This window comes from Acanthisitta chloris, unplaced genomic scaffold, assembly GCF_000695815.1.
Source record: "Acanthisitta chloris isolate BGI_N310 unplaced genomic scaffold, ASM69581v1 scaffold4779, whole genome shotgun sequence".
In the NCBI taxonomy this organism is placed as follows: domain Eukaryota; kingdom Metazoa; phylum Chordata; class Aves; order Passeriformes; family Acanthisittidae; genus Acanthisitta; species Acanthisitta chloris.
In genome coordinates, this window is record NW_008690697.1 from 37,189 (window position 1) to 52,820 (window position 15,632).

Sequence of the window (15,632 nt, forward strand, 5' to 3'; positions counted from 1 at the left end):
ATTGACAATACTAATAGACCAAAGAAATACTTCAGTTTGCATTTAGGTGCACATGCAACCAAGGAGACACAGAGTTTCCTCTCCAAAACACACTGTAGCCAAACTTTAGAAGCCAATTAAGTGATTTAAAAGCCTCTTCTAGTAAGAAACAAAATCTTGGTAACAGTCATTGGCTAATCCCTGGTTGATTAAAAACAACTTATAATTTCACAGTATGTTAAAGGGTTGGAATGAACATTTGAGATCACCAAGTCCCAACCCCCTGCCCTGGGCAGGGACACCTCCCACCAGAGCAGGTTGCTCAAGGCTTCATCTAACCTGGCTGTGAACACTGCCAGGGTTGGGGCAGCCACAGCCTCCCTGGGCAACCCGTGCCAGTGTCTCCCCACCCCCACTCTCATTAAAAAACTTCTTCCTAATGTCTAATCTAAATTTCCTCTCTTTCAATTTATACCCACTACTCCTTGTCCTATTACTACTGTTCCTAACCTTGAACTCAAACAGACCATCCTTACCAGTAAAACAAGCAGTTTAAATCCAATGTTTATTCATAATCTTGTAACCCCATCACAAGATACATCAGCAATATTTTCAGTGGAACCAGAAATGGTGGGAGCTGGCACACAGGGATCAAGAAGAGACTTGACCCACTGAAACCAAAGCCCTTCTAAAACAGCTGGTGTCATCTTCTAGAAAGCACGTTCTGAAGTTAAGGAAATCCCTCATTCTTATTTTTTAAAAAAATAATATAAAAAAGTATTTCTGGTCAAACTTTTTTGTTTAAAGAGAGAGTTTGAAACAAAGAGTCAAAGTTGACTCCAGATTTGAGGAAGGAGAGAGCCTCATCCCAGGAAAACCCAAGATGGACTTTCAGCATTAATTTCCAAACAGCAAAGTTGGCATTTCAAGCTCTTATGGTTATAATTTTCTCACTTGATTGAAATTTCAGGGATTTGAGGGGGAAAAAAAGAAGAAGATTATTTACTTGTTATGACAACAGAGAAAGTTGCAGATTCAATATTGCTCGTGCTCCCAGATGCCTCTAGTTAGCTGCCATATGCAAGCCACCCCGCGCTGGCACCGCATCCAGATTGCATCAAAAAGCCAAATTAAATGTGGCCAAATATGTGAATCTGCTTTTGGAAGACATACCAACCCCCATTAACAAAATTAACAAAATCCATCATTGCCAAGGGCTCCCACACACAGCTTCTCAAAGAGGATGGCTCTCATTTCCACACCTAACGAGTTTCAAACTCAAGAAACGCCTTTGTTATTGAACAGAAACTTTTCATTTCTGACTTGAGCCCTTCCCAAATACCCAGATATACACTCAGGCTGCTGGTGATAAAAGAGATCTCTCCTTTTTTATTTCAGAGCCCTTCAAAGGGCACAAAACCCAGGAGAAAAAACTTCTCAGACAGATAAATGTACTTGCTCATAGACTTGGACACAGGAACCCCATGTAAAAAGCTTCAGGAGATTAATAATGTGGGTGGAAAATTAAGGCACCTCATAAAAGGTTTGAAGTAACAAGGGAACAGATCACATCAACTCAGAAAGGTTAAAGAAAGCAATTTATAGACACTAATTAGGGCCTCTTTTTAAAGTGCCTTTGCAAATGACAAGGTTGGGTTTATTCCAGAAAGGTGCAAAGGGAGTGCGGTTGGAGCTGCCTCGGGATGCTCTCGAAAGTGTGGGTGAACCATGCCCAGCATCCCTACTCATGTATGGGAGATTTGAGGGTCAGCACAAAGGGAAATGTGAGGAATGTGTTTATATGAACAAGCTGTGCAACACTTATTCCCTCCCCAGGGAAATCTCCCCCATGCTGGTGCAGCACCCAGCGAGCCCCAGGCTTGTGCCTGCTGCTCTGCCAACTCGAATTGTTTTGCTGGATGCCAAGCCCAAGGTCAGCAAACCTGAGTTCTCCTTCTCTTTCTGGCTCACCAGCCGCAAGGATCTGCATGGTTAAACTTCTGCAGAAGCGCTGGTTTATGCAACACTCTGGCTCTGACAAAGTTTTGCTTGCAGGATGAAGTGCCAGGAGGTGGGAGCTGAAGGACTCTGCAGCGATGCTTCCCGGAGCCGTGGCTGGGGGGGCAGTGGGTGCCCGTGGGAGGCAGCTCTCATGTGAGAGCAGGAGAAACCAGGGCACCTCCAGCACTGCTGGAAGGTGAATCGACCCCTGGGGGTCTTTATTTCTCTGTTGGCTCACGGAAGGGAACCCAGCTCACCCCCCAGCTAGCACGAACATCTCCAGCTTCTGTCATTCAAGCAGGAGCTCCCCCTGCAAACAGCCCAGGTGAGCGAAGAGACTACCAGACAGCAAATGCCACATGTCTGTACAAGCAGCCACTTTACCCACCTCTGGGATCTGGGTTTTTTTCAATTTACAGAACACCAGCTCCTCTCCCCATGCTCTGAGGCTGCTCTTAGAAGAGCTCAGTGATGTAGAAAGACCTGGACACGACAGCCCTGCAGCACCCGGGGCTGTTTCCAGGGATGAGGTGCTGCCCTGGGAATGGCAGGACCAGCCTCCCCTCCACAGTTTCAATCCATCTCACAGGACAGTCTCAGCGGGTCACAGCCTTCAGCAATTTCTTCTCTTTCTCCTCACAATTGTCTGCAATCAGTACAGTAGCTCGTAAAGCACTGCTTTATTGCATTATAAAACAACTCCTTCACAGCCTTTGGAACAACACAGTGGCTGCATCCAGAGCTGTGCTCCCTGTAAGCTCCATGAGGGCTGTGTGTCCTTCCTTCTGCACTGACTCCCTGCAACCAGGTCCAGTCTAGCAACTGGGAGTGCTCTGCTCTCATCTCAGAGCTCATCCATGAACTGTCTGTAGCTATTTCAGCTTTCCAAACTGAATGTCCCAGCCAGCACACTGCAGCCCAGGGACACTGCTGCCCTCGGTCTGGGGTCACTGCCCATCACCTTCTCCTTCCCAGCACAACTGTCCACTCACATCTGCCACCAGCGTGTTTGCGGTGTGCTCCCTACCCTGGTTCTGTCACCAGAGATCCAAAGGAGCTTTTAATAGCAGCTTGTTTGTAAAATCTGGGATATTTTGACAGATCTGTTGCAGAAGATGCAAGGAACAAGCAGACAGGAGCCATCACCCCTTCACAGCTCCTGCCCACACCGGGACTGATGCTCCCCAGGAGCCTTTGCCTTGAGTCCTGCTTCACCACCATGCTGAGACCATAGAACCACAGAATCATTTAGGTTGGAAAAACCCTGTAGGATGTTCTCCCAGCACTGCCAAGTCCACTACTAAATCATGTCCCCAAGTACCACACCTACACGTCTTTTAAATCCCTCCATAGTTGGTGACTCCACCACTGCCCTGGGCAGCCTGTGCCAGGGCTTGACAACTCCTTCAGTGAAGAAATTTCTCATAATATCCAACCTAAACATCCCCTGGCGCAGCTTGAGGCCATTTCCTCTTGCCCTATTGCTTGTTACCTGGGAGATACAGAGATTCTGCAACATGCCCAGTCACCTGTGGATGAACCTGCATTTCTTACATGGAAACAAGTCCTCTTCTCTGAGACTGTCACATCTGCAGAGCCAGAGGGGCCAGAGGCTAGGTGACCATCCCAGTGGCATCATCAGTGGCAGAAGGACATTGGGATGAGGGAAGGTGCTGCAGATACACGAGTGCACAGGAATTCTGTGAATTACATCTGGGCAAAAGGCAGGCAAAGGGCAGCGAAGGCAGCATGTCCAGGTCCTCAGGGACATGGGGCTGCTCCCTGAAGAGCAGGGCAGATCTCACTGCACAGCACCTACTACCATCCCCTCTCTCACTTCAGGAGAATGAGAAAAATCAACAGAAAAGTATGAAAAAGTCACAAGGAATGGAGATGGCACAGCCACCCAGAGGCAGCTCGGAGGTGACACGTGCCAGCTGCGCCCCCAGCTCCAACCTTCCTCACACTGACTTCTCAACTCCTTAATCATTTATATTTCACCTCCCCCTCCACTTCCCACGTGGAAACAAAAGATGATTCACACATCAAAATAATCACCTGGGACCTCCAAAAGCCCACGAATTCCCTCACTTTGGCCTAGGGCACTTGAAAAGGAATTTTCCTAGTTTGGCATCTGGATTCAACAGTTTGTTCCTTCCTTTTATACTTGTCTCACAGCACAGAGGGGGCAGAGCAGGGACAGAACCTGCCCACAGACTGTTTGTAGGACTGCAATTGACCACTAAACAAATGGAATGCAAACTTGAGGCATCTGAAAAATCCAGCTACCCAGGGGAAGCATCTGTGGCCTGGAAATACTGCCCTGCCCTCTTCAGTGGGTGGGGAGTTTGATTTTCCATCAGCAGGGAAGTGTCTTTATCACATTTGCTCTTTATCACCAGCAGCACATTGGAAAGAGCAACTGCTGCTGCAAGTCTGCTACCTGGGCTTGCCTATGGAAAGAGGTCAGCACAGTTATTGTACCAGAAGAGACCTGCAGCGATGAATTTTCCCTCACAGGGGGAACAGAGTGAAGCTGGGGCCTGAAAGCTCAACTTCTGCAGACCCAACAGCAAAGTATCCATGACCACTTATGGTGCAAAACCATCATCCACAGGAGCTCTGGCACCAGAACATTAATGTCACTGCCTGAAGGCACACCAGTCCTGCCTACTCACTGCCTCACCAAGCACAACCATCCTTCACCAGGGCTGTGATCACAAACACCTCCTCCGTTTGTGTTTCTCTCACAAAATGAGAAGGTTTTTGTAGGACAGACAGTGAAGGAGCTATCCTCCTTGCAAACTGCCCAGATCCAAAGCTTCAAAAAAAGCAGAACTACAAGGCTGGACCTCTTGCAGACCTCTCACACCTTCCAACCCAAGCGCTGAGCAGAGGCACCAGTGCCACACTAAGAAGAGGCTGATGAAACTCTTATTATCCACCTCGATGCTGTGACCTGTCACTGAGAAGTGAACAGCTGGGGATGAAACCCAAAGCCATACCCTGCCAAGTACCTGCCAGCACAGGCAGAGGTGATACAAGTCATAAACCTGTCCTCTCAGGCAATGCCAACAGACACAACTTCACAGTAGGCTCCAGTTGGCTTCACCGTTGGGGCTCTCCTAGAAGACTACAATGGCTCCGAGTGAGAAACACGGATTCACTGCAGCAAAGAGTTGAAAGCTACTGTTAAACCTTGAAAGCAAGGAACAAATAAAAGCCTGCAGTTTCCAAGGCATTGTCCCAGGTCTGCTCTCCCAGAGAGAGGCTACAAATGCACACAGCACCACAGACACAGCAGGGCTTGGCAAAGGCTGTGACACGCCACCCAGGCAGGCACCACTGTCCATGCTCCATTTCCAGACAGGTACAAAACACTCATGCAAAGATAAGTTACAGTGCACAAAAGGCCTGCTCAGAAACAGGGTCATGACTTTGGGGAGATTCTTCACCAGACAAGGTGAGGTCCTTGCCTTCCACACACACAGCAGGCAAGGACACACTGCTTCTTGCAGAAGATGCTGGAAATCAGAGCAACAGTCACCAGCAGAAATGCTCAGCTGGCCAGGTTTCCTAAGCATCCCTTTTGCCTCTGCCATGCCAAGGGATCAGGAAGATCACACCAATTTCACTACCTTGCAGAGCAGCAACCCCAAAGGCTGCACTAACTCTCCTCCAAGAAATTATTTTACTCCTTTGCAGAGAAGTACTCTCCAGAGCTCACAGGATTTCCCCCATGCTGTGCTGAGGCTAATGGTTATTGACTTTTAGCCATATTTTTCCTCCTCCCTTCAGATTTTGAAGCACAAGCAAACCACTTTGATCCACTTTGAAATGGGGTAATTAAACAAGTTTCTGAACAATTTGCAGTCCTGCTCTGTAGGAAGCACTAAGCAAAGCCATACCACAGTATTTGGAGGAAAAAAAAATCATACATCCATGGAGCTCTCAATCCATGCCCTCGAGCAGAGAAGCTGAGGAGATTTACAGTGACATGTAAATCCCTGCGACAGACTTCTATAAAACCACTGAGAGGCACACCCAGAAGGCAAAGAAGTGTTTCACACCTTCTGTAAGTAGGAAGTGTGAAAAGGAAAGAGATGAAAACTGCCTTCCTTTCCCCAAATCTCAGTCATAACTCTTGCCCTATCCTGGCATTTCTCTGCCCACTCCTGATGTCAGTCGAGGTAATGCTGGTGTCACACAGTGCTTTGAGGACCCCACAGCTATACCAGAGATGGCAACACTTTGGAGACCAACACCACGTCGAGGGCAATCCAGCCCATGCATGACAGCACAGATGCTTCTGCACACCTCAGAGGACCTCACACCACATGGACCTCACATAGAGCCAGACATAGAAACTGCCAGACAAGTGCTGTACCTTCCTCCACGTCGTTCCTCAGAGAAGCCTCCAGCAGAGCAACACTGGCTTCAAAAGACACCTTCTTTCGGTTCACAGCAGTTCTCTTCTTCTCATGCTTCCGCTTCTTGTGCTGCATCTCCTTCTCATACTGAGCCCATTTCTTCAGCTGCTGAGCCCTCCTCTTCTGGGCTGCCCGCAGCCTCTCCAGCGTGGGCACCTTATCCAGCAGCTGCAGCTCTGTCAGGAGGTCCACGTGGGCATCCATGGCTTCTGCCGAGAGAGAGGAGGGGAAGGATGTCCCAGTGGGAAACGATGTCCCACCGCAGGTCCTCTGGATCACAGCCCCTGCTGCTATGACAGCATCCTGAGGGTGAGCTGGGGAGGGCCCATCGCAGTGTCCCGTGAGAAGGTGGTGGAAACCTGAAAAAAGGAGGAAAGCATGAGGGATCAAATCTCATCATTCCATGCAGACAAGCAACTAAGATCAGCTTATTGGAAAGCACAACAGACAACACCTCCCACCTCGAAAGGCAGCTCAGTTAATTGTGCTTCAATTACTTGACTGTTTCCACCAGCCTTTGTGATTCCCAACTCCAAACACCCAAGCAAAACCCTCTCGATTAAGCAGCAGCTCTAGTGTGCAATCCGCTCATGCCTATCGTTCACATTCACTCTCTCTTACAAGCAGAATAGATTCTTAATGAGCAAAGATCTTCCACACACTCCATAGCATTTGTCAGACACCTGAGAAGAAATTCAACCACCAAGAGACATCCTTTCTTCCAGCTAGTCCAGCATAGCTGTCACCCCTCATTACAGGTGTCTCCACACCATAGCCAGGACTGTGCTGCACTGATGCACATCAGCAGTCACCTCCCTGAAACACTTTGGTCTGAGCAGCAAAACACAGCTCAGAGGAGACCAAGGCTGTAAGGACACAGCCCAGGGCAGTCACAGACACCAGATGAGGCTAATGCAGAACAAACAACCCTGAAGCCAATGGCTGGAGATACATGGGACTCCCAAGACCAACCAGGCAGCTTTTCCCAGAGGAGAAATGGAATGCCCACCAGGAGCATCATCTGCACTCTTCTACTTCATCCATCAGCTCCTTCTCAGCTCAGCCCCAGCCAAGGGCAGACAGATAGGACATGGCTCTCAAGGAGATACTACTAACACCTGAAGTGCCTCAGCTCTTTACAACATGGAGGTTGTGGTCATTTCTCTTTTCCTGCAGGTTTTCTCTTTATTGCACACTAACTTGCTCTGGTTTTACTGTTCAGGCTCCACAAGTACAGCAACAAGAGCAGTTAAATCACAGCTCCAGCCCTTTGGTGTGACCACACCACAGACCTCTGAGCAGTGCTACCCACAGAGCTATCAGCCAGAGACCCATGGCCCAGCAGCTGCCCAGTCACCTGCTGCACACATACCAGATTTAAGGAGAGGTCCAACAGGGAAAGGTGCATTTGAAATAAAGCCAAGATCACGAGCAAATTGAATGAGTTGTTTGCAAATTGACTATGCAAAGCACATTGAATTGCAAGGTGAGTGTGCCAAATCCAGGTAAGCAGCAAAGAACCACGTACACGATGAGAGCTCTTGTAGTTCAGCCAGCTTGGAGAGGAGGAAAAAAAAAAAGAAAATAAATAAAAAGAACTTGTTGACGGGAAAGGGAGACTTAAGTATTCACAGGCACCTGAGAAAGCCCCAAGAAGACAACCAAAGTCACTCAAGTCTCCTGCTGCAAAAGAGGGAAAGCAACAGTCTCATAAGCAATAGATACGAAGAATCTACAGGGGAAATAGAAGAAGAGAGGTAAGCTAGGCACAGGTGAGGGACATGGTGAGGATGCCAAACCTTATCCCATCCAGCCAAGCCAGGAAAAGCCACCATTTATCCCTCTCAGAGGGTGAAGCAGCACATTGGGGGGACATTACCCTGAGGAGCTGCAGCGAAGTGTCCACACCACACAGCACATCCACCACATCCCAGGGAATTTTGCAAGGCTGAGACATCCACACCTACTGAACACTGCTCCAGACCTTCCACGGGGGGTTGACCTTACCTATAAATATCTGGGCAGACTGACAGCGAGACACGCCATTTCCTCCAGCACATAATTGGTTTGAGAACTGAAAACAAACAAACTCAGCCACAGCACACAGGCAGGTCCTAGCTACGTCTAGCAAATGGCCAAGAGCAGCTTCAGCAGCACCTCAAACCTTATTTTGAGCTTTTCAGGATAGACCTTAACAAAAAAAAGGCTCCACTGTTTAATCCCATAAAAATTTAAGATTGCCAAAAATGCTTTAGTTCCACACAAGGATAAACCCAAATCCTTGCAAAGTTCTTCATGAGAGAGATGAGATACCACCTAGAAATTCAAACACTTGCCTGAGATGGAAAATATAAATCTGTGATTTTAGCATGTCACTGCAAAGGGAGGGAAGTGTGCCAAGGCTCCTCCATGGCATGAGATGCCAGCACAGCATTCCCTGGCCCCTACCTGCAGCTCCCATGAGCCAGGACTCACCACAGCCCCCAGAAACTCTTATGAAAACATAAATGCATTTTCCCAAAAGCTTTTCTTTTTGGGCAGACACATTTCCCAAGCACAGGCACTTGGCTGGAAAGCTCTTCCCCACCTCTGGTGAACTCGCTCCTGCCCCTGGCAGACATTCCAGGGAAAGTATCTGTGTTGGCAATCTCTGCTGCAGTAACACAGGCTGCAGATCTGAAGTCCCGTGTACAATACCTCGAAGGAGGGGAGATAAGGGCAGGAAATGCCTCTCGGCATACCGCACGAGGCACTCCCACCCTGCTGCTTTTCCAGCCCATTTCTGCCATTGTTTGCTGAAAGATGAACAAATATTTTCCAAAACACACCTGGAGTAGAAATCAGGAGTTAATTCTGCTGGATTATTAAAGTAAGAAATCTTATTTCAGCATTTCCCAAAAGGAACTGGAAGATTATTGGTGGTTTTAGGACTGCACCTTGCAAAGAGCATCAGGACTTTGATTTAGAAGGAGAGGACGAGTGTGGTTCTGTGTGGTTCTGTGAACAGTGTGGTCAACAGGACCAGGGAAGTGATTCTGCCCCTGGACTCGGCGCTGGTCAGGCCACACCTTGAGTACTGTGCTCAGTTCTGGGCCCCTCAGGTCAGGAGGGACATTGAGGTGCTGGAGCAGGTCCAGAGAAGAGCAACGAGGCTGGTGAAGGGACCGGAGCACAAGTGCCCTGAGGAGAGGCTGAGGGAGCTGGGGGTGTTCAGCCTGGAGAAGAAGAGGCTCAAGGGAGACCTTATCACCCTCTGCCACTCCCTGACAGCAGGTTGGAGTCAGGTGGGGGTTGGTCTCTTCTCCCAGGCAACCAGCAGTAGGCCAAGAGGGCACAGACTCAAGCTCTGCCAGGGGAGGTTTAGGTTGGATATTAGGAAGAGATTTTTTACACAGAGAGTGATCAGACATTGGAATGTGCTGCCCAGGGAGGCGGTGGATTCACCATCCCTGGAGGTTTTCAAGCTGAGACTGGATGTGGCACTTAGTGCCATGGTCTAGTGACCACAGTAGGGTTGGCCTCGATATCTTGGAGGTCTTTTCCAACCCGGCTGATTCCATGATTCAATGATTCTGTTTGCCTGTGGTTCAGCTTTTCTGCATGCACCTTGTCCTCCAGCAGCTCCTCTGCTCTCACAGCAGAAGAAATGGGAGATGCAAGTGGCCTACAGAGGGGAATGGAATGGAGAGGGGAGAACCATGAACATCGAGACATCATCTGATATCAGACAGCAGCATCTCCTCAATCCAACTAGCCAATGAACCTCTAAAGGAGCAGAAAGTTCACCCTGAGAGTTCTTAGTGAAGGTGACACAGCTAAACTTCTCTCAGACTTAGGTACAATTCCCTATAACCCTCCACAGACCCCAGAGCCCCAGACAGACTTTGGCTCCATCACTCTGGCTGTTTTCCAGTGACCTGATTTCTTCCCTGCACCCAAAAAATGGCACATTGACTTCTTGCACAAACCAGTCAGGCTAACTATAGCATGGGTTCAGGCCCCAGCATGTGTTTACCTGTAAGGTGGCACCCAAGTGGCTGTGTGGGTGTCTGTGGTTTGCAAAGCATCACATTTTGGTTTCTGTTTTATTTAAAGCATAAGCAGAGGGGGGGAAAAAAAAAGTGCCATTCCTCATGTTTGACTGAGCTGAGTTTCCATCAGCTCAGCAGATCTGCCTGCTGCCACACTGAGCACATCCTGCCAGACATACAGGGTCCCCAGCCCCACAGGGACAATGGGGACTAGTTCAGAGGCCAAAAGGAAGGCAGGGAGCTCGTGCCATCACCCTCCTCTTGGTGCTGCTGCAAGGAAGGACTTGCTCCAGCCACATCAAAGACTGGACCCTGAGAAGGACATGCAAGTGGTGGTGAACACCACCATGGTGTTTTCTTGTATATTTGCATTTCCTGTACATTTTGTCTCACATTAGTACAAGATTTATCTCACTAAGCCCAAAAGGACTTTCAGGGCACTGGTTACTCACTCACAATACAAGAAGAGACAGCAATTCTGTGAAATGAGTATCTACTGAGTCAGTGGTTGCAACCTGTGCCACCAACCCTGCCCAGAGGGTCCTTCATCTCCTACACACACACACTTCTTCCTGTTTCACATTTAGAAGTCAGCACTGGCATCACACAAAGGAGAAAACTGAGGGTGCTTATTTTCCTGCTCCAGCACACACTCAGAGCTGCTCCCTCGACCTTCCTCCAAGGCATTTAACTTGCAGATGCTTTGCCATAGCATTGCTGAGGTTGGAGCTGGATCAAGTAAAGCAGCCACATTGCTGAGTGATGCTGGAGAGACTCCTTGTCTCCCCACCAGACAGTGAAGCTGGAGCTGAGACCTGCAATTCCTCCATCACATCTCCCCGAGGCAGTAGTTACAGCACAGCATGACACTGACGCAGAACACAAACACTTACACGAGTCCTTCACTTAAGTGTCATCAATTGATTTCAGTTTTATTCCACTTTCAAAAAACAACAAACACAAACCATGGAAGAGCAACCCTTGAATGGGACACCTTGAAATGAAACAGTGCAGCGACTAGAGAACTCTTTAAGCTGTGAATCTTGTAAGCTAAGGGAAAATCCAAGACCCAGGTATGTGAGCAGCCACTTCGGAAGTCAAGGGGGTCATTCACTGGATTGCTTGTGGGGACATACCTGCAGGATTAGGCCCAGCAGACACCAGGTGAGGTGTCTGAAGCATAAAGTCAAGGCAGTGGCATGAAGAGTGACAGAAATAGCCCTCTCCTCCCCACGCCAAGCTAATCTCTCCGCTGGAATTGGAAACCAAGCACGAAAGCCTATAGCAGGGATCTGAGTGCACAAGCAGTCGGCAGAGGAGGTGGCTGCCTGATTTATTTAAGAGTCAACTCCTGCATCGTGGCAAGGTGAGGAATTGCCAAGTTCACCCTTCTACTTCCTATGAGGGCCACAGCCAACCTGTGTTGTTCCTGCCCCACGAAATGTGAGATGGCCCATCCATTTCAGTCCTTTTGCTGAACCCATCCTCTAGCAACAGGCAACAGTGAAGAATTCACAGGCTTGTCCTTCAAGCATCACCTTCAGGATTGTCCCTGCTTGGTGATACAGAGTGGCCAAAGAACATGCACCAGGACCTCTCAAAGACTGGAAGAAGCAGAGCAGCTCTTCATCACTTGTTCCCTGATAAGTAGAAGATCTCACTGAAGCCCAACAGCAGTAACTCCACCCACAGATAGCCAGAAAGCCACTGAGGGAAGGAGGCAACAGCACAAGGGACAGGCAGGAGCAGCACGGAGAGAAAGGTACTGGAGTTCAACCATCCCCAAGGGAGGGCAAGGCAGGGGACATAGGGAGTGCCCAAAGTGTGGATGTGCCTTGGGGATGACCACAGACAAAGAGCTGAGGTCCGTTCCCTTCCGCCCTGCAGTCCAGACTGGGGTGAGAAGGACATTCATGTCCCACTCCCACCCTCCCCAGAGGAACACACTCCAGGTCATTTCCTAAGCTGGGTCCCTGTGGAGCATGTAACCACACTGGCTCTGCCAAGGCACTCCACACCCCTCACTGTCACACGAGCTGCTCCCTGCTCCAATCTGCAGCAGAAAGATGGGAAACAAACCTCCCTCCTGGCCTGCTGACAGGAACAGGGTCCCCATGCACTTGGGGTTTGTAGGGTTTGTTAATTAGTACAGGGTGCACCATAAGTCAAGAGGGTCTTTCATGCCAAGACCATCACAGCCTACAACCAGGGTCTCTTTCCTTGTATAATTGCTTCTGTCACCTCCTGCCTTTTGGAAAATCATTACATTACATAGAGCATTGTCAACAAGGACACTGCACCAAGCCCTACCCAAAGTGTTACAGCCTCACACACCTGCAACAGGGCACTCAGTCTAGGTCTTCTAAATGCAGACAGACAGAGGGTCAGATACCAACAACCACCACATGGCAAACTGGGAAGGACAGTTCAAATCACAAGAGACATGCCAGCCCCTCCGAAGAATCGCAGCCCTGAAACACACATCATCATCTGCAATACTACAGAACATAGTCTCATTTTCTACAAAGCATCATTTCCAGCCTCCTGAAGGGTTTTTCCTTTCTTTTCTGAAACTGAAATTGTTATTTCTCTAATATCATACCCTGCCAGATGAGTTGTACCACCTTCCTTGTCTGGATTGCTGTGCACAGACTGCGACACAGGTGGGCACTGACCACTGTATCCTCCAGGATGTCAGGGCTGATAGCAAGGCTGATGGCAGAAACCTGCTACTGGTGACACCTGCCCTGAACACAGCCCAAGGCAGCACATCAGACAACGGCTGGACATACACCTCAGCCAGTGCCTTCACAATAATCTGCAACAAACCCTTCTCCAGAGGTCAGGAGCATCCACTGATGAACAGATGGATACAGAACAATGTCACTTGCCTGACTTCAGGCAGCAAACTCATTGCAACAGCTGCACCACCACCTCAGGATTATAATTCCTAGCCCTGTGCTCCAGCCACAAGGTGCTGGTGGAACCTACTCATCCCTCAGTGCTACTCTAGCAGCTCTGGCTTTGCTTCTGTGTGGCACAATCTTGCACACACCATGTGATGCTCTCTGTGCTGTGAGCCCCACAGCACCCACAGGTTAACCACTCAGGTGTGAAAATGATGAACATTGTTGCTGCATGATTTTAATTTCACTGACTGCTTAGAAGCAAACAGCTCCTTTCCTCACTTGGGGCTTGTGCAGCGTTTTAAGCAGCAGATGCTCAGCATTAGCAAATGAATGGTTTCTCCTCAAGGAATGATGGGGAAAGTGGCAGGAAATATCACTTGAAAGAAAAAAAAAAAAAGGATATTTCAGCCAAGCCCCCTTAGGGAACACAACTCCCACTTCTGACTTGGAGTGCTGCTGAGGAAGAGCAGATACAGAAGTCTTCTGGGTGACAGATCTCATCAGAAATTGGGAGTTTTGGGAGAGATCCTTGGCTTTCCCGCAGGTTTTTTGTATGCAAAGTAAGTAACTTAATCTGTGCCCCAATTACCTTCTGAAAGTGAAGATACTGTTTATCCACCTGCAGCAAAGGAAGTTCCATTGCTGCCCGATGCAAAAGGCAGTGTGGTGGTGGAGATGCAACTTGTAAGTTATTTTTCTAGCTTAATGGAAAGCTCAAAATTTAAAGCTAAACTCTTTGCCAGAGAATTTGAAACATTTTGGTTCGTCCACTCTATCTCTAGTTCCAGATAATCTCTCTCTCTCTTCAACAAGCTCCTTCCCAGCAGTGGAAATGAAATATAAGCAAAAAGAAAAAAACTGAAAGAGTAAGTCATAGGAGTCAATGCTGTAACAGTAAATTTTAAGTACCTCTTTCTTTCCTCCTCCCAACTGTTCCACTCCTAACAATACTGGCAGTTGTTTGAGGAAAGCCCCTCAGTATTTTCACTATATATTTCCTGTAAACATTCTACACAGCACAATATACATTCTTTTTCCTAGCAATATTTCAATGTGGGCTTCCCCAAAAAAAAAAAAAAAAAAAAAAGAAAAAAAAAAACGGAAGGCCTTCTATGCCAAGCAGTTCTCCCTCACATCAGTGTGCTTGGAAACACACTGCTCTCTCCAGTGGCACCTCAGTGAGGAGAACACAAATCTGGTGGTGGCCCCAGATGTATATATGCTCCTATCAGTGGCTGGAGAGCTCAGTCTTTGGGTTCAGCTCATACAGCCATGAAGGGCTTTGCTTTAGCAGGATACATGTCCAAGCACAGCTTACACACATGATTTAGGAGCAAGCCAGAGCATTAAAGCTAAACCAACTCAGCTCTCACTTCCCTCCACGTGGCTCCTGTGCAAAGCTGTTCCTTGAGCCCCATTCCCAATGCAAGGCAGCAGGACCTGAAGGGGTTTTAGAAAACCTTTGTCTAGTTGCTCTATAGAGCAAATGAATCTCTCTGTGCCTGCTCCACACAGCACTCTCAAAGCTGCCACTTTTTCTGCATTAAACCACCCTTGGCTGGGTAGATTTTCAAACCCAGAACTTTCATGTGCATAGTTTTTATGCTTACTACAAGTTGGGGGTTTCTCCTCCCCTCTCTATTTTCATTCCCTAGCATCCTCCTTGGCCAGGGAGCCAAGCTCCACTCTCACTGGCTCTCCCTCCACATCCATGGACAGAGTGGGCTCTTCCAGCCCCCACTTTGAGGTGTAGCTCTGGACCAGGTGCTGGATGCACCTTCCAGGGTGTTTTGGAGCTGCAAAAACTGCTCAGTCCCCTAATGCTTTCCAAGGATGAAGCCTTGTGTTTCCCTCCTGCTTTCAGGTCAATCAGTGAATCAGATATACCCTGGGCTCTTGGCCATCATCTTCCACAGGGGGAAGGGAGAGAGACATTTCCATCAATTTGAATTTGAAAATCTAACAGTGATTTTGAGTAGAGTTAAAAATCAGAAACTAAGTTCAGGGCTCAGTTTCAAACTCCATCAAATCACCTCATCCCCTTTTAACCGAGTGCAATAGAGAAACCTATTCAACAGCCTGCAAATCTGCAGAGAGCACACTCTAATTGTACCAATCCCTTTTTTCCCTTAGATGAGAACTGTGTACATGATACCACGAGCAAAGCTCTCCCTCCTGCTCCCCACTGCCTGCCCCAGACAGCACAGCCACCGGCTCGAGGCAGCACACAGGACTCCAGAGATGATGCTTGAACACAAGGAAATTTTATTCCTTCAAGAATT

The 15,632-nt window shown here is 48.4% G+C and overlaps 1 protein-coding gene across 2 annotated transcripts in view; it reads right to left on the reverse strand.

Moving 5' to 3' along the window:
- The window catches only part of PPP1R16B (protein phosphatase 1, regulatory subunit 16B), a 38,218-nt gene extending 31,604 nt beyond the window's left edge, over window positions 1-6,614 (reverse strand). For both annotated transcript variants that reach the window (XM_009081905.1, XM_009081904.1), the window contains exon 1: window positions 6,368-6,614. In XM_009081905.1, coding sequence (XP_009080153.1) covers window positions 6,368-6,614 — 247 coding nt within the window. The remainder of the gene's footprint in view (window positions 1-6,367) is intronic.
- Between the last annotated feature and the right edge of the window lie 9,018 nt (window positions 6,615-15,632).